This window comes from Porites lutea, chromosome 6, assembly GCF_958299795.1.
Source record: "Porites lutea chromosome 6, jaPorLute2.1, whole genome shotgun sequence".
Lineage (NCBI taxonomy): Eukaryota > Metazoa > Cnidaria > Anthozoa > Scleractinia > Poritidae > Porites > Porites lutea.
Genome location: NC_133206.1, coordinates 33373904 through 33395549, shown reverse-complemented (window position 1 = coordinate 33395549; position 21646 = coordinate 33373904). Strand labels below are relative to the sequence as shown.

Below are 21646 nucleotides of genomic sequence, written 5' to 3'. Positions count from 1 at the left end.
ACAAAATTTACCATTCCCTCATCATCCGTTGAGTCCATGATTAAGGGCCTATTTACAAGGAGGTGGGGGACCCCAGGTAGGTGAGGTAACCCTCTGAGGTGGGGTAACCCGCCTGTCGAAATTATTTCTCATTTTAATGTGATCTCGTTTACATGTTAGGTGGGGTAACTTGACACATGTTACCTCACCTACCTGGGGGCCCCCACCTTTATGTAAATAGGCCCTAAAAGATAAAAAAAAAACCGAGATTGGTCATCTCATTCCCACGGGTGAAAACCCATTTTGCGGGTAAGTAAACTACAAATAACACTTCCATTCAGTTATAAATTATACGAATGTATTAAAATGTAAGAATATATAACTTGCGACTAAGACCCTGTTTACATGGAGTGGGGGCCCCGGTCTAGTGGGGTAGGTTTCTTTTGTTTTATGTCCCCCAGGGCGTGAAAACAAGAGAAGCCAACCCCACCAGACCGGGGTCCCCCACTCAATGTAAACAGGCCCTAAGTTGTAACAGATAAAAAACAAAGACAATATGATAAAAGTGTCAAAGACACTGCAAGTAACAAAAACAGCAAAGAGGAAGCTAAAAGAAGGCGGAGAGTAAAATTAGAGCAACAGAAAGCACGTGACCCTTTCCAAACTTACAGGTGATTAATATTTCGCGCGTTTCGAAAAGAATCGGCAGGAACGCTTTGCAGTTTGTTTCCCGTTAGATATCTGAAAAAAAGGAACAGAGTTACAAAAGGGAAATTCAATTTAAAACTAGGAACTCAAAACAAAAGGTACTTACAGCTCATTTAAAGACTTCAAAGACAACACCGGACAAGTTCTTAAGTTGTTCATTTTCAGAGATCTAGTTTTGCAATCTAAAGTATCTGTAAGCTTAGAATAAAACACAGAGAAGTCAAAATAATTTAACGAATAGAAATATACACTCTACATACAAAAATTCCAGGTGTTTTAGCTTCTCAAAGGCATCCTTCGGGACTTCTATCAGGTCATTGTCATCGAGCCACCTAAAACATAAATCAGAACAAAATTTACCATTCCCTCATCATCCGTTGAGTCCATGATTAAGGGCCTATTTACAAGGAGGTGGGGGACCCCAGGTAGGTGAGGTAACCCTCTGAGGTGGGGTAACCCGCCTGTCGAAATTATTTCTCATTTTAATGTGATCTCGTTTACATGTTAGGTGGGGTAACTTGACACATGTTACCTCACCTACCTGGGGGCCCCCACCTTTATGTAAATAGGCCCTAAAAGATAAAAAAAAAACCGAGATTGGTCATCTCATTCCCAGGGGTGAAATCCCATTTTGCGGGTAAGTAAACTACAAATAACACTTCCATTCAGTTATAAATTATACGAATGTATTAAAATGTAAGAATATATAACTTGCGACTAAGACCCTGTTTACATGGAGTGGGGGACCCCGGTCTAGTGGGGTAGGTTTCTTTTGTTTTATGTCCCCCAGGGCGTGAAAACAAGAGAAGCCAACCCCACCAGACCGGGGTCCCCCACTCAATGTAAACAGGCCCTAAGTTGTAACAGATAAAAAACAAAGACAATATGATAAAAGTGTCAAAGACACTGCAAGTAACAAAAACAGCAAAGAGGAAGCTAAAAGAAGGCGGAGAGTAAAATTAGAGCAACAGAAAGCACGTGACCCTTTCCAAACTTACAGGTGATTAATATTTCGCGCGTTTCGAAAAGAATCGGCAGGAACGCTTTGCAGTTTGTTTCCCGTTAGATATCTGAAAAAAAGGAACAGAGTTACAAAAGGGAAATTCAACTTAAAACTAGGAACTCAAAACAAAAGGTACTTACAGCTCATTTAAAGACTTCAAAGACAACACTGGACAAGTTCTTAAGTTGTTCATTTTCAGAGATCTAGAAGAAAACAAAAGCAATAACTGTATGAGCCCACTCTCGCGATACACGTTAATGATCTTGTTCACACCTACTTCATTATAGACCTGTTTGTTTAAAACATATTCAGGCAAGTCCCCATAATTATAACCTGCAATCAGGCATTTCTTATTAATTTATCTAATTCATTTATTCAAATTTTTTGGAGAAGAGAGGATAAAAAAAAACTTCCTTCCCACTTAAGACAAAATAAGATATAAGGAAGGCGAGATCGCAGGCTTACATCGTTAAGAAGTAAAATTTAACTAATCCTGTCTTGCTTGTACATCGAGTAATACATAAACGTTTGGGATTAATTTAGGTTTCTGGGAAACTGTCCACCTAGCCCTCCCCTAACTCATCATTTTGCGCAAAGTAAGAACTAAGTTTAATGTTAGCTTAGGGGAGGGGTAAGTGGGCAGTTTCCTAGAAACCTAAATTGATCGAACTTTTGGTTAGAAGAGACCACTCTGCAAGGCGTACTTCGACCAAGCTTGATTGAAAGCCATAATTAATTAGAAAACTGTGTGGGTACCATTCTAAACCGGACAGCAGAACACGAGCTATAGCACCTTTAATTCTAGCCTGAGAAAACAGCCTACATCTGGCGACGCTACCATTGGTTTCCTCTCCAAATGGCGTCTGAGAAACGAGCGCAGAAAAACCATACTGATGACGCGTCACTACCCAGATCTGGGTAGTGCTTCTGATTGGTCGTGCCGCGTGGGAAATTTGATTCAACCAATCAGAAGCACTACCCAGATCTGGGTAGTGACGCGTCATCAGTATGGAATTTCTGCGCTCGTTTTTCAGGGGTCATTTGGCGGGGAAACCAGTTGTGGCGTCGCCAAATGTCGGCTGTTTTCTCAGGCTACTTTAATTCCGACAAAGAAGACGAAGGGAACATTCTCGACCCCAGTGCCCTTACGGGTTTGGGAATGCGCGCTCTTGATCTCTCTTCTCTACATGCACAGAAGAGCTCTGGGTCGAGATTGACGAATGGAAGGGGTAAAGGAAGAATACAATGCGCGTGCGCGACCTTGCGCTTGAGTTTATGCTGCAAAGTTTACTTACAATATCTTAAGTTTTTTCAACCCTTTCAATTTTGATGGAAAACTTTGAAGCTTGTTCTGGTCCAAGAACCTGAAAAAAAAACCCGCATACAGTTTAATTTAATGTAAAAAGAAAACCGGTACAGCTCTTCTGAATTTGTAAAAAATATTAAGCAAAATCATCGCCAAGGATTTCGAACTGAAAGTAAGCATTTAGTGCTTTTCCGTGCCAGCAATTAGTGCAGCCTATTTCTTTTTATTATTTGTTCTAATTGTAAGAGGATTTGTTTGTTTAACGCACATGCACTTCAATAGGAACTATGATTTACAAGAGTGAAAAACAGACGTCATTGAAACTTCAGTTGAAACTTGAAGAGGGTATGATACAGTTTCTTATCATCGTCGGTGGTCTTACAGTGAAATCTAGGAAAATACCTACAACTCGGAAATAACAAAAATCAACAATAGTCGATAAGCTACTCCCGGGCCCTAGATGTTGCAAGAAGGTAATCGATATCCACTAGATTAATCCGACTTTCCATTGGAGACCGCAGTTGTTTTTATCAACACGCACTCACTCACAATCACTCGAACAGCGCTACTCAATTTTTGAATATATCAAAACAGAGATGTATGTCAAGAAGCCCGTTTTCACGGTGCAGCTCACAGTATGTACGTCTAAACCTGCAAGCCAGTTTGGTAGGTTTGATTCACACGTTAAGAGTCGCGTTCTAAGTTAGCTTATAGCCTGCGTGGCAGGCGTTCGAAAGGGAAGGGGAAGGGAATTAGGGCGCGCCCCTCGCGTTTCTCTCGCGTCTAAAACTCCCTTTCTCGAAACTCTCTTTCCCTTCCCTTTCAAACGTCTGCCACGCAGGCTAGTTAGCTTATAGCAAGCATCTCACATGCGTGTAAATCGGCCTTAAGGCCCTTCACACCCTTCACACCCTTCACCCCCACAATGATAACACAATGGTGGTAATAAAACGGAGAAATTCAATCATCCTACATGTTCTTCTTTTAACGCCTTATTATGTCACCTAATATTTATTGACCTAGCCTTAATTCAGGATATTCTATGACGTAGAAGGAAAGACTGCTGTCATTTTTTGCATCGAATTACGACAGCTAACGTACAAAACTTACATTTTAAAGAATACGATCACTTCATCTGTGGCAGGGTTTTACATTTTACCCAATTACAAGAACATGAACTAGGGCGTCGGGTGGGGTAAGTGTAAAGGGGCGGAAAAATGGATTATTTGCACCTACAATATTTCAATAATGCCGCTACGATTTAATCCTCTTATTCCAAGACTTAACCTTTCCACTTTAATACTAGATTGCCCAAATCCAAATTTTGAAATCAATTCCGACTTTTAGTTTGCAAAATACTGAGAATATAGAAAATAGAAGGGTTTTTTTCACAGACTCAAAAGTAGAGCTACCTTGCATGTAACTGACTATGAGCGGGAAAGAGTCAAAGCTATAGCTGGAAAAAAAAAATCAGATACGCTAAAAAGACTTTTTGAGTATGTGAGGATGAAATTCCAGCCTTAACATTTGGAGTGACATCAACAGTTTTTGAGCAGAACCCATCTAAAGCCGTCCCGTCTTTCTTTCTTTTTTTCTCTGCAAACCGGTTGCACCTTTATAGCCTTTGCATTAATTACGGGCGCTTAAATCACGCTACTAAACAGACTGTTTCTTGCTAAGACTAATAATGTCAAATTAACTTTGGGGTAATGAAAATGGGGACAATGCAAGTGTTTTATCCGGAAACGCTAGTCTGTTTAGTTCCAGTTACACCTCAAAGCGGAGTTCAGAAAAAGCCGGACTAGTTAAGTCTTTGCTTCAAAGAAAAAAGCAATGCGTATAGTTCTTAGGTGTTGTCTGTGGCTCGCTCTCTTAACATTTCTGTACAATAACCTGGTGAAGCTTAACTTTGTGTGGTCTTCATATTTAAGAACCTACCCCGTTCCACTGTGCTGCACTTAAAAAAACTGCACTTTCAGGTACCGCACAGGAAAGTAAAGAACTGTACGCACTATACTGTTCCTAATCTGCTCAACTCTACTTTTACCCTGATCATATTTAATAAGGAAGAAAATTAATCATTACCAACAGCTTTGCAAGTCGTCCTTAAAGTATAGACACGCAAGCAACATGCAACGTATATTTTTCATTGGTGTAATGTCCGGCCAAAACTATTGAAAAACCAGATCTTTAAACTATCAAATAATGATTTTTACACGGCCGAACTTCATCCCGTTAGTATTTCCTTCCGGCGGGGCTATAATCTATTTTTGTAATAAATAAATCGCTTTCTTGGAACACAAGCTTATTATCTAGTCCCCGATTGTCTTACATGAGTGGGCTGTTTAATACTACGTGCGAAATTTAAAATTCCATGGGATTAACTCTTCCGCTTTTGTGATTAAGTGACTGTATTTAAGAGAGAAAGAAAATGTATTGTGCAGACTTTATACCTTCTCCACACACCCTTGAACTAATTTGCTGGACATTGTTAATCGACAGGAACATGAAAACAATCAATTGTAAAGTGTATGACTTAACTTTATGACTAAATTAAGTTACGACATTCCAGTTGCCCATAAATCTCCTTCATGGTGGGGACAAAAGAGGACTTTCAGGAAAGAAAATATTGGTACTCTTTCTATCACCAAGACCGGACATTCGACCGGTCAAACCTTTGGGGGGTGGGGACACTCCGCTGTAAAAAATGACGAGGGTGCTCTTCGTACCTTTCGGGAAACCTAAAATGTTCGCTGTTACTTGTTTTTTTCTTTTCAAGAGCTGTTTTCTGTTCTTAACCGAAAAATGCTAGGAACTACTTGCTGGTCAACTAAATCGTCTTTATTGAAATCGCAAATTGTTAGTATCAGTTAATTTATTCCTTTATATTTGGTACCTGTAACTCTGGGATGAAAATGAATTTTGATCCACGCCCTCAAAAAGAGATTCTGGTTCTTTTAGCGGTGAGTTCGTGATTTTTCAACGTTTTCCCTGTCTCGCACTCATTTATATAGAAAAGTACCTCAATGAAGTCAAACGGTCCCCACGCTGACACGATATAAAGAATGGCGCGTTGAGGAGAGTTCAAGCTCCTTTGTCTAGACATGGTGAAGACATTTCTTTAGCTCTCAAAATTCAAGCTGTTTGACGCGCTCTCTTAACTTTGAACATGTGTATGCGCAGTGCATCATTAAACATTTGTCAAGAAAATGATGATCGTTTGGCATGGAATGGTTGCAGCAATATTGAGCCAACGTTAAACAATATAGGGATCGTTGACAAGTTATTCAACTGGTATTGGAATTGCTAAGAATAGCAAAGAATTTCAGAAACACACTAATGTTCCTCCAGTTAGGGCTTCGCGCACGACAAGCATGCTGTTTGCCAGTGACAAAATGAAACGTTCGAGCCACAGAAGTTGTTTATTTGGCGTGTGGCCTTGTCATGTCTGCAATTCTTTGAAATCGTAAATCTTTAACTTTCATTTTTTTAAATTTTGTTTGAAAATCAAATTGTGACCCTACATATGCAAACAAGACCTTTTTTTCGAGAGATTTCGCCACATTTGGCCATCATCTGTTCACAAGTAATTTCACTCATAATCGCGATAATGTACCGCGGCAAATCTTAATAACACAGGTGTCAACCAAAATGTTAACCTGAATTCGTTTAGCGGATATGATTTCTTATGAACTAGCTTTATCGCTCTGAATCAGAAGCTGCTGCGATTGATGTTTCTCACAAGCGATGGAAACCGTATACATTGTTTTTGCTTTTTCGACGGTGAGATATTTTTAAGGTTCTGGGTGTTACGTAAACATTTCTTGCAATTACAAAATATAAATTAAAAAATTCCTAGCTTTAAATTTCTTGACGCAACAATCGGAAAGGTAGATCTTCCCCCGCGTAAATCAAGTTATTAAGAAAATAGAAAGCTGTATACAGCCATTATAAAGGGTCAAAGACTTCACTCTTTATAGAAGCAACAGTGCCAAAAAACCTAAACTTGAACCATAGCCCTATCAGTAACTTCTTTTCTAATCCTCTGTTTTGTTTCTATTTCACCAATACTGTGCGTGATGTCTAGTACATCAACCAATTTGCAAATAATTTATGGCAAAGGCCAGCTATGAACTGGAACCTTCTTTCACCCAAGGTGGTCATTACGTGAGTATGCAAATCCCGTTCAACTTTGCCCCTTTAAATAGCAGTGGAAACCATATGCCTTGTTTTAGTTAGTTAATTTGTTGGTTTTGTTTTGTTTTTTCTCTTATTGTTTTCTTTTTTGCAATAACCTAACGACTTCCTCCATCAACAAAAGCAAATCCTTCAAAAATGCCGCCATTCTATTTTGCAGATAGACAAACCATTTCTTCACACTTCCATTACAACATTTCAAATCGGCTTCTTCTGTGTCTACCATCGATAAATCAAGCAAGCTTTAGGACCAATTTACAAATTAATAACACTATCCTAAGAATTTTCTTCCGACCGGTGTGCTTATTGAATGCAAAAGTAAATTCCATCGAACTTTACCTCTTAACAGTAACAATATATCTTTGAGATTCTCCTCACTAACTCAACATGAACAGTGTTCTTATTTGACTGTAGTCTGCTTCGTAAACGCAAATTCTTAACAGGCTACTTCTGACAATTTAAATAAGCACATGGGAACTTCTTACAACGGTTTACTAGCATGTGGTCAGAGAAAATCATGACATGTTCTTGGAATTTTTCTTGGAAATAACATTATAAATTCATGCTATTATCGACCATGACAAAGTTCTGTTAAGCTGACTCCTGCACTAACAAATTCTCGTTCTTGCACATTTGCCATTTCTTATCTCCTCGGAAGTGAATGAGTTGTCTGAATATCGATATCTCCCTTGGTTAATTCACAATGGATGGTCATTTCCTCATTTCCAATTATCTATGTGGCTCACTACCCAATGAAATGGCGTGAAAAAATTACTGTTGCTTACTACACGTTGATCACCTTTATCTAATTAGTTAGTGGAAACCTTATGATGAACAGAGCATTTGCCCTTTCGCCTACAACAAAGGAATCGAAGCGACATTCAACAACAATAACAACACCCAGACCAAAGTTAACCCTTGTGCAATTGCGTTATTAAATTAACACAATAATGGAGTGTCCAAATTAAAATAGGGGAAATATAGTGGGCATTGTCAAAGGAATTATTTCTTTTTTGGTCAAAGGTGTTCTAAAATTACATTTCGATACTCCTTTTGCGCATGAGTATCTTTAACTGAATTTTTAAGGAAGGAGAAAAAGTTGACGGACCACATTTCATGTCAGACATCAAACCAAAACATTAGATTTGTACGTAGTCCCAATTTTTAAAAACCGTCATTTAAGCATCATAGCCATGCATGACCCAAAAGTCTCATTCCTCTACAATAGCTTTACAAATGTATTAAACGTAATGACGCTGAAGAGTGTGCATTGAATGTTTATACTGTTACTAAAAATACAATGAGAAGGTAATTTAACCTAGTCAACTGAACTTCAACATCGTTACATCCCATGGTATACCACAGTACTTTGTTACACAGTACCCTACGATCAGGCGGCCCTTCTTCCCTTTTTGTTTGGGACGCGTCCGCCGATTTTTACGCTCCCCCGAAAAAAAAAACAAAGAAAAAGAACACCTGATAGCAGGTTATCGGGACACAAACGTTCTTGCCGAGTTGAACCCTAAAGTAACGCTTTACCTGTTGCAATAATAACAAACTCAACTGGTAAATATGAAGCCTCATTATAGTCCCTACATCTTCAATGCATGTTATCTCTAAGAAGTACTTTAAAGAAAAACTACGAGTTCTAGTCTACTTGCTTCTTTCTGGTATTGAATATAATCATATAAACTCTTCCCTTCTCGCCGTATAACGATTGAGACATTAAAAGTTAGACGACTTGTTATCTTAAAGACAAAGAGAGTCACCGAAAATACGAACTTATCGTTAATTTATTGTCGCTCACTCTGAAAAGTTTTAGTACATATATGACATATCGGGAAAACCATGAGCAACCGATTACTTTTAACTGTCTATAAAAGGTTTTAGAATGTAGAAAAAGTGGCTGTAAATTGAAAACTCGAAGAGGTTCACTTTGTTTTGGGATGGTAAACGGGCTCTACAAAAGACAACCTCGTCCCCAGGGCGCCTTTCCATGGCTTTGGAGGTGGGGCAGGCCGCCCCACCTCCAAAGCCATGGAAACGCGCCCTAGGGGAAAGGTGTTCATCCTTTAAGTCGCAAGAGTGACTAAAGTCAATTCCCTCCCAACTGTATCAATTCATCATGAGAGGGGGAAAATTATGAGAATCGACAAAATGATCACATAAGAAAAAATGCTTTGATCTTTGAACAAATTCTCTCAACTTATTCTTTATGGAAAAGTATGGAGATCAGTTTGGAGAACTTGTATGTAGATCTTGGGGCTTAAAAGGGTTAAGTATGTACACAAGCAGAGATTTCAATCTTTTTCTTAGTTCTGTCCCTGATTAAGCCACATACAAACACTGAAAGGAACATATAACAAAGTACCATCTTTTTTTTTTTCTGGGGCTGTGGATTATAGTTTGTCCAATAGCTACAATTTACAATTTAAAAATAGTATATCATTATTATATGAAAGGCAGAGTGGAAATCCATTTGACTTACAACACATCAATTAGAGACAATTAAGGTATATTACATCTTTACGAATGTTTCTAGAAAAAAGGGAGGATATCACTTACTTCAGTGATACCATTTACCTTTTCCAAAATTAACTTAACACCTACGGCTCAACATTGTTTTCTTAAGGAGTAAGTACTTTGTCGTATAGAAATATAGCTAGCACTGATGATCCAAAACATTTAAGTCAACTTTACATTTTCACGCTACTGAATGGTCTTTCAGCCTCTCTCTGCTGCTTTCTCAAATAAGAAGCATTTTCCGTTCATCAGTTAACAAAGTTTTGTTTACAGCATTCAACTCCCTGCACTAAATTTGAGATGAAAACCAAGCAGATTGATATTGAATTCGATACAATTAACACAATATAATCACCTTCTACAACCCAAATCCTTCTTTTTTTTCTTCTCTCTTTTTTTTCGTTTAATTGACGCAGCGCCACAGGACTATTTACTGCGGCTCTTTGGTAAGACGGTGATTCTCCGATCGATCCGAATTTTCGTTTGTAGACTCACAGATTAGGACCGCTGCCGCGCTCAAAGCCTACGACCCTACTATGGAAAGGGGTTAAAACCCATCTCCATCTTGCGTTGATGCTGGAAGTTACGAGACACCCCCCAAAACCAGTGGAATTCAGGGTAAAATTACGTTTAGCAAACGTTCATCTTAAGTCTCAATAGGAACAGCAAGATCGGCACATAGTACCCCGTTTTCATAAGTTGCATGACTACGAACTTGCCAGAATTAATTCTACGGCTATTAATAGACTAGTTTTATATGCTGATGTTTTCCAACGCACTCTTCACTCATCGCTTTGTTAATAATATTCGAATAGCGGAAGCAATCAGTCAGTTAGTTTTCTTTATCTTTGGGGGTCTTCATAAGTATCATACGTTACATTAATACCTCAAATGTTTGGTGAAATGCAAAATGTGCCGCTAAAAAGTGAAATTTCGCGAATGTCAAGAGCAACACCGGCCACTCCGAAAAACATCCAAGTATTAAGAGTAAGTTGCTGAACTGAAAAACATTAAATTGTAAGGCGAAAAAGGAAATAGCATTATACCAAAACAATTCCACCGCGAGCAATATTGCAACCTGCAAGGATGTTACTAATTAATTAATTTATTATGGATAAGATCTAGAAATCATCAAGTGTTTGTCAATTAAAGGAGCATGATAATAACTTTTAACGGCTGTGATAGTTCATAAACTGAAAAAATTAATAATTCCAAGCCGATTCGGTATTGCAACTTTTTCCAACATATTGGTTCTTGGTTCCTGAAATTTCTCAATAGGTTTGCCATTTTGCCAAGGTACTTTGTGACAAATTGCAATTTTCATTTATATTCTTTGCTGATACTTTGCGCAGGTAAAAAAAGCGATCTCGATCAACTAAGACCCCCCAAATAAGCCCCTACAGACTACGGTGAAAAAGAAAACTTCTCCAGTTTAAAATTTTTAATTAAGAGAAGTATATGTGAAGTGTGTTTAAAAAATCAATCTAGAAAGGTTATGTGAAAAGACAGCACCCGACATGAATTCTGCCTGTGTCAATATGTTTACTTTCTCTTTACCAATCCTATTGAGTATTCCGCTCATTTTAAAATAACTGGAAACAATTAAAAAGTTTTTATTCAATTAGCTAAAATTGTAGAATCATTTCTTAGCTGGCTATCACTGCACTATTGAGCAAACAATGTATGTGGCATTTAGCACTTGAATGTAACAGCTAGTCAGTATACGCAAGAAGTTGAACCAGAAATGATGACTAACTTTGAACTAATAGCTTTGTGTGTTCTCTGACTTTTTCACATCCTTGTTTAAGCTTGTCAAGCTTCAAACATTAACCATTTGAATCTTACACTCGAACCTTCAATCACATACCATGTGTTTGGATAGATTGAGCGGTTCTGTGATTTTTGTGGTAAATTTCTGGATATTTTGGGAAATGCTCCTTGGTTATAGCCTCTTGTCCAAGTGAAAGGATAATATTGTTAGCCATTGAAGAACACGTCAAAACCATGTAAACTAGAGAAACAAGTAATTAAAACAAGTACCACTCAATAGCTTACATGTTATTCAGGTACTTGTAGCGTAATCGGTCATCAAGTGTGGAATTTTAAACAACTGAATAAGTAACCGTGCGATAATTTTACGGATTGTTTGACCCGCCTGAGTCTTATCCGTGATCTCTCTTATATCAGCTACAGAATATCACGCTCGCATTTGAAATTAGATCTCTCATTTTCCCTGGAAAGTTTATCACCTTTAAGTTACACTTTTAAAACTGTTATTTGAAAGGGGATTTTAGTGAACGTTCGAGTGAATAAAAGTGCAGATGAAATTAAATATCTCTCTAGTCAGTTTCTTCTCGTTTGAACACGCTAAGCGGAGCTTGTCCACTAAACATTGTTACTCTTCTAGATATATCTGTTATCCCATTATTATTTTTAAAAACTACAATCTTCTGTTAAGTCTCGTCAGCCAATGCCCATAGCGACTACTACCTTCTCAGAAAGTACAAAGCAATGGGCCTAAATTCACATATGCCCATTTCTTTTAATTAAACCATCTAAGCAACTTTCAACATAAAAACTATGTAAAGTGTTTTAATTACCTATTTCGGAGTGACAAAAATTTTTAAGGTTTGGCACAAAAAATGCTTATTTATTTCCAACTGCGATCATAAATTTAGATTAAAAATATAAGTCGTGTTTGTCGCGCCAAGCGCACGTCCGGGCAAACAATATTTTTGTATCACCGTGTGATAACTTTACGCATCAATTTTAACCGATCTGATCTTATTAAGACAGGCGCCTAATTTGCCTAGTCATTCTTGTTGTCAGTTTTTATTGGCTTGATTATTTTTAATCAATTGCCTTCCCTGGCAAGTTTTAGGACAATTTGTTAATCACAGATTGATTTAGAATTAGTAAAAATTTTCAGTTCTAGTACTTTCTTAACGAACCACACCCAAAAACTGTGAATATTTTTCATGTCTTCAAAACGAAGTCTAGACTAAAATTTTTTCCTTCAATCAGCTACCGAGGAATTTTCAAACAAACACTTTTTCTGTTATGATTGAGAATCTTTCCTCTTACAGCTTTAGTCATATGAAATGACTCAATGATAAAAGCTGATGACTTCACGTAACAAGATTATCTCTTTCAACAGAAGTTATTGAATGGACAAAGCTCTGATTTCCGTAGATTGTTTGCCTTACAGATCTGTGTTTCGTGAGGAATGGAAAATATCATTTTTTATTTTAAAAAAGTTGGAAGACTATTTTCAGCATGCCAGATTCTTTTTAGAGACTAAAAGTCGTGCATAAATTTTCTTTTAGCAAGATATTTTTCCAATGCCATCTACGTATTTTTTCTTTTTTTCATTTCATTTCATTTTTCATTTCTTTCTTTTTCTTCTAAAAAACGCAGGATTTTTTGATAACTGGCGAGGTTTGAAAAAGAAGAACTTTTAATGCCGCGAGACCACAAACTACGCCGATAAATATCAAGGTCGGAGTCTTTAACCTTAACTAGCAATTGTCCCAGTGTGTTTTCGTGTTGGAGTTCCGTTTAAATAATCTTCTAAGACCTTAGGCTTGTTTTGTTTAACAGGAAGCGACCTCGTAATTTCTGACAATTGACATCAGAAAAGTCCAGCGAAGCTTCTGGTCCCTCGACCCCCATGGTTGACGCGGATTGCGTGCGAAATCTTTGGAAGAACTTGTTTTTGTATACGCTACAAGCTATAAGAACGACAGCAGATTAACCTTAAAGCGTTTAGCAAAAATAGGGTACGTTTGGTTTGGGGCCGGGCGATAAAGGAAATGACATCCCAGAACAATTAAACAGAAATCGGTAAAAAAATTCCAACCCTAATACTGAAATCTGTTAGGCATAAGCACTTCTTTTATGTGTTTCTATATATTTCAATGAGCAAAATATTAGGCTTATTATCTTCAAGTACTTAAGTAAATTTACCAGATGAAAAACTCCAGAACTGCAAAAAAAAAAAAACTGAAAAGCGTTTTCAGTGGTATCTTACAGTGTTAAAACACCCTTACAAAAAGAACCTGAATAGTTTCGTGGTTATAATTGATGTTACGGTAGACTTTCTTGTATATGCTTATTGCAATCAAAACAGAGACAAAAAGGGAGTTTATGTTTCCGGATTACAAACCACAAACTTTACAACAATTACGCGCGCAAAATTAAACTTCGGCCTTTGAGTCATGGGAGTTTTTGCGGTTTGAAAAGCACAAAAGAAAAAACATTATCTCTGTGTCACTTATTTTAGAATATGTGCGCGGTGTACCCCTTCCTTCCTGTGTTGGTCTTTTCAGCCTACTTTTTGACCCTGTATGATATCACGAGGTGTGGCTATTGCAATGAACAGATGAAAGCCCGTTAGAAGCTTTTTCCTGTGGTACAACCCATTTCGAATCCAATGATCATCTTCTGATCTCCCCCGGACTATCAGACTCGTCCATTCACTGAAAAGCGCTGACTTTTGACTCGAGTGATAGCGGCACAGAGCTCTTAAATGATCTTCAAAAAGTCCACCTTTTACAAAACATTCGCTGGCGGTGGTGCTGTTGTGAAGAGTTTACAACAGTTATTTCAGTAAAACCTCAACCTAGTAACTCTTTCTCTGTTTGTCTATAAAATGGAAGGGAATGATAAGGCATTTGAAGACACATAGATTTGTTCGAATTTGACCACTAAACTCGCGCACGAAAAAAAAAAAAAAATTACAGTACGCCTTTTGCGAACAAAAAAGCTAAGATGTGTCGAGCGGTGGTCACATCTAAAACTGACTAACACAAAAATACTGTATGCTGTATTTTCTAAGAGAGTATTAGAGTGTGGACATATATTTATTTTCTGTGTCCTGAGCTGCCGTTATAAAGGGAGGTCCAAATAAAAACTGCCCACCAACGCTTTCCTGGTGTTAGTATATTTATCTGTCAGGCTGTTTATATCTATGATTACGACTATGGATAAAATCTTGGCCCTTTGAATCGAGTCTGTCTGTTGAATACTTCAGGTTTGTTCATCAAAACGCAGAGAAGTGTTTTTTACTATGATGCCGCCTGAACAGGGGGATCCAGGCTAGTGCTAATTTGCCTTTTAAGTTAAGTGCCTGAGTTCTTAGTATATAATAGGAAACTGAGCTGAAAGGTGCCGGGTTAAACAGCCAAAAAGTTAGGTGATATGTGGGTTGATCTATTTCCTGAGGACGTGAGGAACAAAAATGTTTGGTGCTATCTTTCAAAGAGCTTATCCCATTTTGGGACATATTGAAAAAACCGGTGTCATTTATTGCAGCCACAGTGTCTGCTTGTGAATCCAAGATAGGAATTGTTAGTTACTACAAAAAGATAACAAAATGAACCAATGCTCTTTTGAAAAAGAAATTTTTAACACATGTTAGTATCTAAGGCAGCCCTTGAAAAGAAAACAAGGTGTTTACTAAACTAGTTTCCCTAGGTCTATGAAAAGGAAATCGTTAAATTCATTAATCACCCTTGCTTTCATCATTGCCAAAGATCTGTCCTCGATTTTCGTAAAACTAAGGTTAAGCTACGAAATCGTCCGTACAACACTGTAAAATGAACCTGTCAAAGAAAACGTTGTTCTGTCTCCGAGTTTCGATATAAAGTGACCTATCTACACGTTTCCTTTCTGTTTTAACCTTACCCCCGACTTATACTTATAACTGATAAACAAAATGAAGGGTGCCAGTTTGCATGAAGTATTAAATTCACTGAATAACCTCAATGAACTTCATTTAATTTGGGTCTGACAGATTAAAAGGCCAAGCAAAACTATGGATAAGCACAATAAACTCGTACAAACTTAAACAGAGGATAACGGATATTTAAGGGGAACAATTTGTTTTCTCTTGGGCTGTTTCTGTTTGGTTTTCTCAAAGCAGTGTCCAATTAAAACAGTGCTCGAGACGCAAACAAATTTTAAGCTCTAAAAACAACATCAGGAATCTAAAATTAAACAGGTATTAACTGAAGACAACGTGTCTTTGTGAAGGTCATGGCTTTTTGAGGATAATCCCTTAGAGACCGAATCGTAGAAGGACTCTTTGTTGGTTTTCTATGTGATGTTTGTAGTACCAGATGTTGGAGTCGTCAAGCTTTAGCCATTTATTTAGCATCAGAAAACTCCAACAATTTTTGCAGTTCGCTTGACCCCAGAGCTATCCTGTTTCACTCTGGGCTCAGCAAGATATCCTGAAATTTATATCTTCAACACTGAAGAAAGGAAATACTAGGAAAATTGCGGCAACACACAAAAAAGATTTGAATACCGAACACAAAAATGGCACAAATGATCCATGGCGTTTTGGGAGTGCTAATATAAACAAAAGAATAAAATCTAAATTGGATGATTGTTTACATAGATCGCACAATTTTCTTGTACAAACGGGTTATCACGGAACACGTGGGAAATACTGCCATTTGCCCCGCGAAAGCAATAAAGCACTTCGGTTGCAATATACATCTTAGAAACAATTGCACAGATCCTCTTAATAAAGCTATGATAAACAGAGCTTGCGCACTTACAGTGTAGTAAGACTGGTAAAGTTAGCAAATGCAGATTCCGTAAGTTCATCTATCATGTTGTCACTCAAATCCCTGAAATGGATAATATGCAGTAAGGATTAGCAGAATAAACAGGTAGTATTGCACTGTGACAAGCTAAAGTGAGCGTAGAGTAAATTTATTACATACCAAGACAAATGAAGTGATGACCTTAACCCATTTTAGCTCCTAACTGTTGATATTCCACACGATTTTAGGCAAAAACGTTTGTAATTTAATGGATCTACAACGAAAAATTCTTTTCCTTTTTTCTGCGATACATTTCGGCCCCCTACCAGCAAAAAATATCCTCCAAAATGTTTCTTCCGACCTTTGTTGTTCCAAGAACAATGTTTGACTTCTGAAACCACTAGCCGTTGGCAAGGCTCTTCAAATCCAGACGTCCTATACACCATATATCAAACAACTTTCGTAGTTTTTTAAACACAATGATACAGTCCCGAAGCCATTGGTTCTTTAATATGGAGACCAGCTATCTCATCCATATAGCAATATAGTCTGCGCCGTTGTATAATTTTCGATTTTGTTTTCGTTTTTTATTTTTTACCCACAGAGGTTGGAGATAAAGGCGAACTCCATGTTTTATAGAAATACCAAAGTAAACTGAACACAGCTCCAAGCTTGAAACATCAAAGCATTTAGGACTGTCCTAGTCATCATGACTAGCTACCCTTAGCACCAGATATCCTTGGATAAAAGAGTTAGGCCCGACTTAGAACAATTTAGATGGTATTGCGTCTAATTGATTTTAAAAATCAACAGCAAAACTGAGCTACTGTGAAGATTGAGGGAAACACTTGAAAACGATTAGATCTCTGATAGACACCCAACCATCTTTTGAGAGATAACTGTGAAAAGGCTTGCTCTCCAGTTTGAACTCACTGACCGCGTTCGATTAAGGTTTCAATCGCACGGTTGAATGTTTGAAGGGAAGGAAGAGTTAAGAGTTATAGCAAGTTCTACAGCATTTTGCTTTTAAACCAAGGGTGCAAAGACGATCCAGAAGTAAATCACATTGAGTACGTGATCAAAGGAAGAAATCTAGCTATTTTTAACTGTCCTTGACACCTCCGAATTTTGATTGAGAGACGATAGCCTTTCAAACAAACTTCGTAAAAATAACGCCATTTACGCCAAGCAATCTTATTATTATTCAATGTCTAGCTATTCCCAGCAATATAATAACCAACTTAGAAAAGGAAATACAACTTACAAGTCAGTAACATTGTCGGGAATTTCATCTGGGATAGCGGTTAGATTGCGTCTTGCACAATTGGCTTTCACCTCGCTTTTGGTTCGCCAGCACACACATGGTCCGCACTTGCCGTGTATAGGAGAAAATCCCCAGCACTGCGTTCTCTCTATGTTGATTATAAGCGCAAAATATACTGCGATTAATGTCCACAACATAGCCATGCTCAAACTGTACTCGCTATTCTCTCATGACTGGGTTTATTGCCACTTGATACTATTCTTGATGTGTCAAGTTTCTTATGCCAATCAAAACAACTGCTATATTTAGAGACAGAGCGAGAGATGAATTGCCAAAGTCATCCGGATGACTGCGGCTGGCAGCATCTGTTATTTCTGCGTTAAACGTAATTACGGCCAAGGAAGATGCCAGACTATTTCTTTCTGAGATTTTTCGTCAGCTTTCAAATTCTTATCATTGTGTAAGCTCCTTTAGGAGGCTGAATGCATATGCAGTACTGATTACTGCCTGGAAATCATTATCTAAAAATATCACTATTTTAATAACCACAGACACCACAGACCACTCCTTATTTTTATTACTGACTGGAAAAACACAATACCTCGGGGGAGGGGGGAAGGGGGTAGGGGGTAGGGGGGATATAGGAGACTGCGTTATGAGCAGTGTACAAACACGGCCAAAAGAGAATGGGTATTGTTTTGGTACGAAAAACTGATTTTACAAAACAAGATTTTTTTGTGACCTGGTTGGATAATAATAATAATGCCTCAATTTAAGTGATTGATTTTTGAGTAAAGAAATTTGCCTGCCGTCTGATTAAGAAAAGTATTGCGGAAGAGTACCCCCTTACAAGAGGAGTCTTTTATAATTATAGTGGACACGCAAACTCGTTTTTGACATACTTATTGAAAATCCCTCTATTAATCAAATTAATCAAATCGTATCATTAATGAAGGTTTCTTATAGTGTATTCAAGGCAATTCGATATATGACCATTAAAAAAGAGTTCAACGCTGTTGATATATCCAAGGAAATGTATTCGTAATTGTTTATCTTATTGTTGGACAAATAAGTCAATATTTAGTAGTATAAACAAAATGAACTAAAAATAACGTTTGTGGCGACATAATGCATGGTATCATCCAGGGTGGGTGACATATTTGATGAGTGTCAAACCAGCAGTTTGACAATTATAGCATATTCTTCGCTATTAATAGCCTTCTGAGAACTTTAAGTAAAAGCATTTTGTTGATTTATTCTTGACGAAGAGCAGCTTATTCTTTTTCTTTTCCAGTCTTGAGTAGTGTGATACGTTGGCTTAGAGGAGTTCTGTAAACCGCCCTAAGGAAAATGGTCTCCAAAACAAGGAACCCTTTTTGCCCGAACGTGCAACGACTAAAGCCTTTCATATGATTTCATATGACCACAGTAAATGATACCGCTCATGATCTTATCTTATCTATCTGCATTAGCTTCGATCAGGCCCGATTTTATTCACGTTTTGTTGTTAAGTTATTTATTCAAAAGCCGTTAAGTTTTAAACGATACATTACTGAAAAGATTGAAATACGCAAAAACTTTCAAATATCTGATCTTGACTCTATCGGGTATTCACGTGTTTTAAAGGAAATGAGTTCGTTGATTCGTTATTTTTATACTCAACTTCCTATCCTACATTGTCTTACAATTGTTGAGGTAAAGAGCTAGATTACTCCGTAATAAAGGAATTAAAATAACTACAAAAACAGTGGACGAAGATCCTGCTGGTTATAAACGTTGGACATCTACAAAAGAGATCGAATCAGCCAAAATATTAAGAACCAAAAACGAGAAGTCCAAAGACTACTGCAAAGCTCATCAGAACAACGGGTATTGTTTTTTCATAACAATATTTCGGCTGGCCATACCAGCCGCTTCTTCAGGTTTACAGATGTTGATTGCTCCGATTACTTAGATTACTCCGGCCGTTATATTTCTTACTGGCGAATGACGACTGCTCAGATTAGAACCTGACACTGCACTGGTAGAACTCACCAACGAAAGTATTTTCCACCGACTCAAATTTCGGTATTTCGATGAGTGGATTTCCTCGTCTGCGATAACGGCGAAGCTGAACGGTGACTTAACGGTTTTTATGGTTCTTCGTTCGAACTACATCTACCGAACTATGCAATACCCTTGGGAAGTTAGACTACGAATAGTCCCCATTTTTCCTCGGGGATAGTAGAGCAAGCGAAACGAGTTTTATATATATGGGAAGGTTCCGCCTCAAAGTCCACTCCTTACCATTTGGAGACCATTTTTAACAGAATAGGTACCCCTTGTACCCCCTGTAGTAAATAAGCTGAACAGTGACTCAACGGTTGTTATGGTTCTACGAACTACACGTAGTCTATTTTAACTATGAAATACCCTGGGGCAAGTCCAACCCTTACCATTTTGTGACCATTTATCCCATTCACAAACTTCGTGAACGCTAGTCGCTTTTAACTGCTGTAAATGCACTGTTCTTGAATAAGTCACTAAACCAGGAAGTTTTTTTGACTTTTTCAGAACCATACAATGCATCTGTTGGCCCTTTTATTTTTCTTTACAGAACAAAATGACAGATGTCCCTAACCTTTCAGTAACTTCTTCTAGTAAAACCATCTCTTCGAATGTAACACTGATCGGGGGCACTGATGTTCCACCAGGTTTAGTAAGACTGCCCATGTGAGGTTAACAAGTCTCGAAATTGGCACCTGTGCAGTAACGGATCTAGACATTCAAATAAGGGGAGGGGGGGGGGGGGGGGGCGGGCCGGCGGTCTCCAAAAAACTTTTTTCAGCCCTTCGGGCCCTAGTTTGGTGTAAAAATAAGGGGGGGCGGGCCCCCCGGGCCCCTCCTCTGGATCCGCCACGGCTTTGCCTCCGAGTAAATAAGATACTTAAAGCCTGGCTGAGTCTATTTTTGTCTGAACGCAAACCTGTTTGGCCGGAAACAGCGATCCATGCAGCTGGGCATATTTTCGTCCGAGTCTCTTGGGGAACTGTGGTTTTAAAAAGGGAAGATTGGATGCCTAAAATTGGTCCAGAAAAAAATGGGTTCTTATTTCCTTCCCAAGAGATCTGATGCGTTAACGAAATAAAGGTAGGAAGCTTGCGCGCACTGGTTCCCGGTATCATGCCCTGCGTACTTTAAAACTGTTTTTAAGAAACAAATTTGTTGTTTTTAGCTAGCTTTGTTAAAAAACAATCGACACAAAGTACGAAATGCTCACTGAAACAACAAAAGCACAAGGCATTGTGAACCACAACACTGTGAAAGAGCATTTTGATGGAGGAAAGACGGTGCTTAAAGTTCATCAATATATCAGCCAATTCAGCCATCTTCCAAGAAAGCTCTTTTCTTTCAGATGTTCCTAATCGGCTTAAGGGGTAAAATAGAATATAATTGGAATTTTGTTGAGTCAATGGAACTCGGATTTGACCATGAATGTTTCCTCCGGAAAATGGCATTTTAATTCGGATGCTGAGGTCTAACAAAAGCTTTTCAAGCCTGGAAATTGGGATTTGCGGCATCTTTCTGCCACCAGGAGCCTCTACGGAGAACGCTAGTGAATCACTGTGCACCAAAACTTTCTCCTGAACACTTCCCCTGTGCGTACTGTATCTGGTTCTTGAATTTTATAGTTTTACTCCTGCATTTTTTATTTGTCTGCTAATCAGAATCTGCGAGAGCCTATATCGGAACTGAATGAGTGGATGCAACAAAATAAGATTGACGGTGGGGCAGCCAAATAATTAGAAGGGATATCCATAAGCTCCATGCAATTAAAGATACCGTATTCCTCGAATAAGCGCCCTTCCCCGAATTACAGCCCACCCCCCAAGGCGTGAAACAAGCGCATCGAATAAGCACTCCCTTGACTTTCCCCATCACTCTCTTAAATAGTCGGGATACAAAGAAAACCTCTTTTATTGCTACTTTATTGATAACTCTGTGTGAAACTGTATAATGAGACTAAGATACGCCGCGCTCATCCTTTCAGCCAAAATTTTAAATAAGCGCCCGGGTGCTTATTCCAGGAATACTGTTGGTTCAGTTTTATCTGACTATATCATAACGTTTTT

General features: G+C 38.2%; 1 protein-coding gene across 2 annotated transcripts in view; it reads right to left on the bottom strand.

Annotated features, from left to right (window-relative positions):
• Positions 1 to 17805, bottom strand: part of LOC140940271 (follicle-stimulating hormone receptor-like) — a 28074-nt gene extending 10269 nt beyond the window's left edge. The window contains exons 1-6 of one of the 2 annotated variants that reach the window (XM_073389194.1): positions 17535 to 17805; positions 16283 to 16354; positions 2986 to 3054; positions 1831 to 1893; positions 1686 to 1757; positions 948 to 1019 (exon numbers count right to left, since the gene is read on the bottom strand). In XM_073389194.1, coding sequence (XP_073245295.1) covers positions 948 to 1019; positions 1686 to 1757; positions 1831 to 1893; positions 2986 to 3054; positions 16283 to 16354; positions 17535 to 17737 — 551 coding nt within the window. In that variant the 5' untranslated portion in view covers positions 17738 to 17805. The remainder of the gene's footprint in view (positions 1 to 947; positions 1020 to 1685; positions 1758 to 1830; positions 1894 to 2985; positions 3055 to 16282; positions 16355 to 17534) is intronic. The other variant, XM_073389193.1, reaches the window with a different exon arrangement.
• Between the last annotated feature and the right edge of the window lie 3841 nt (positions 17806 to 21646).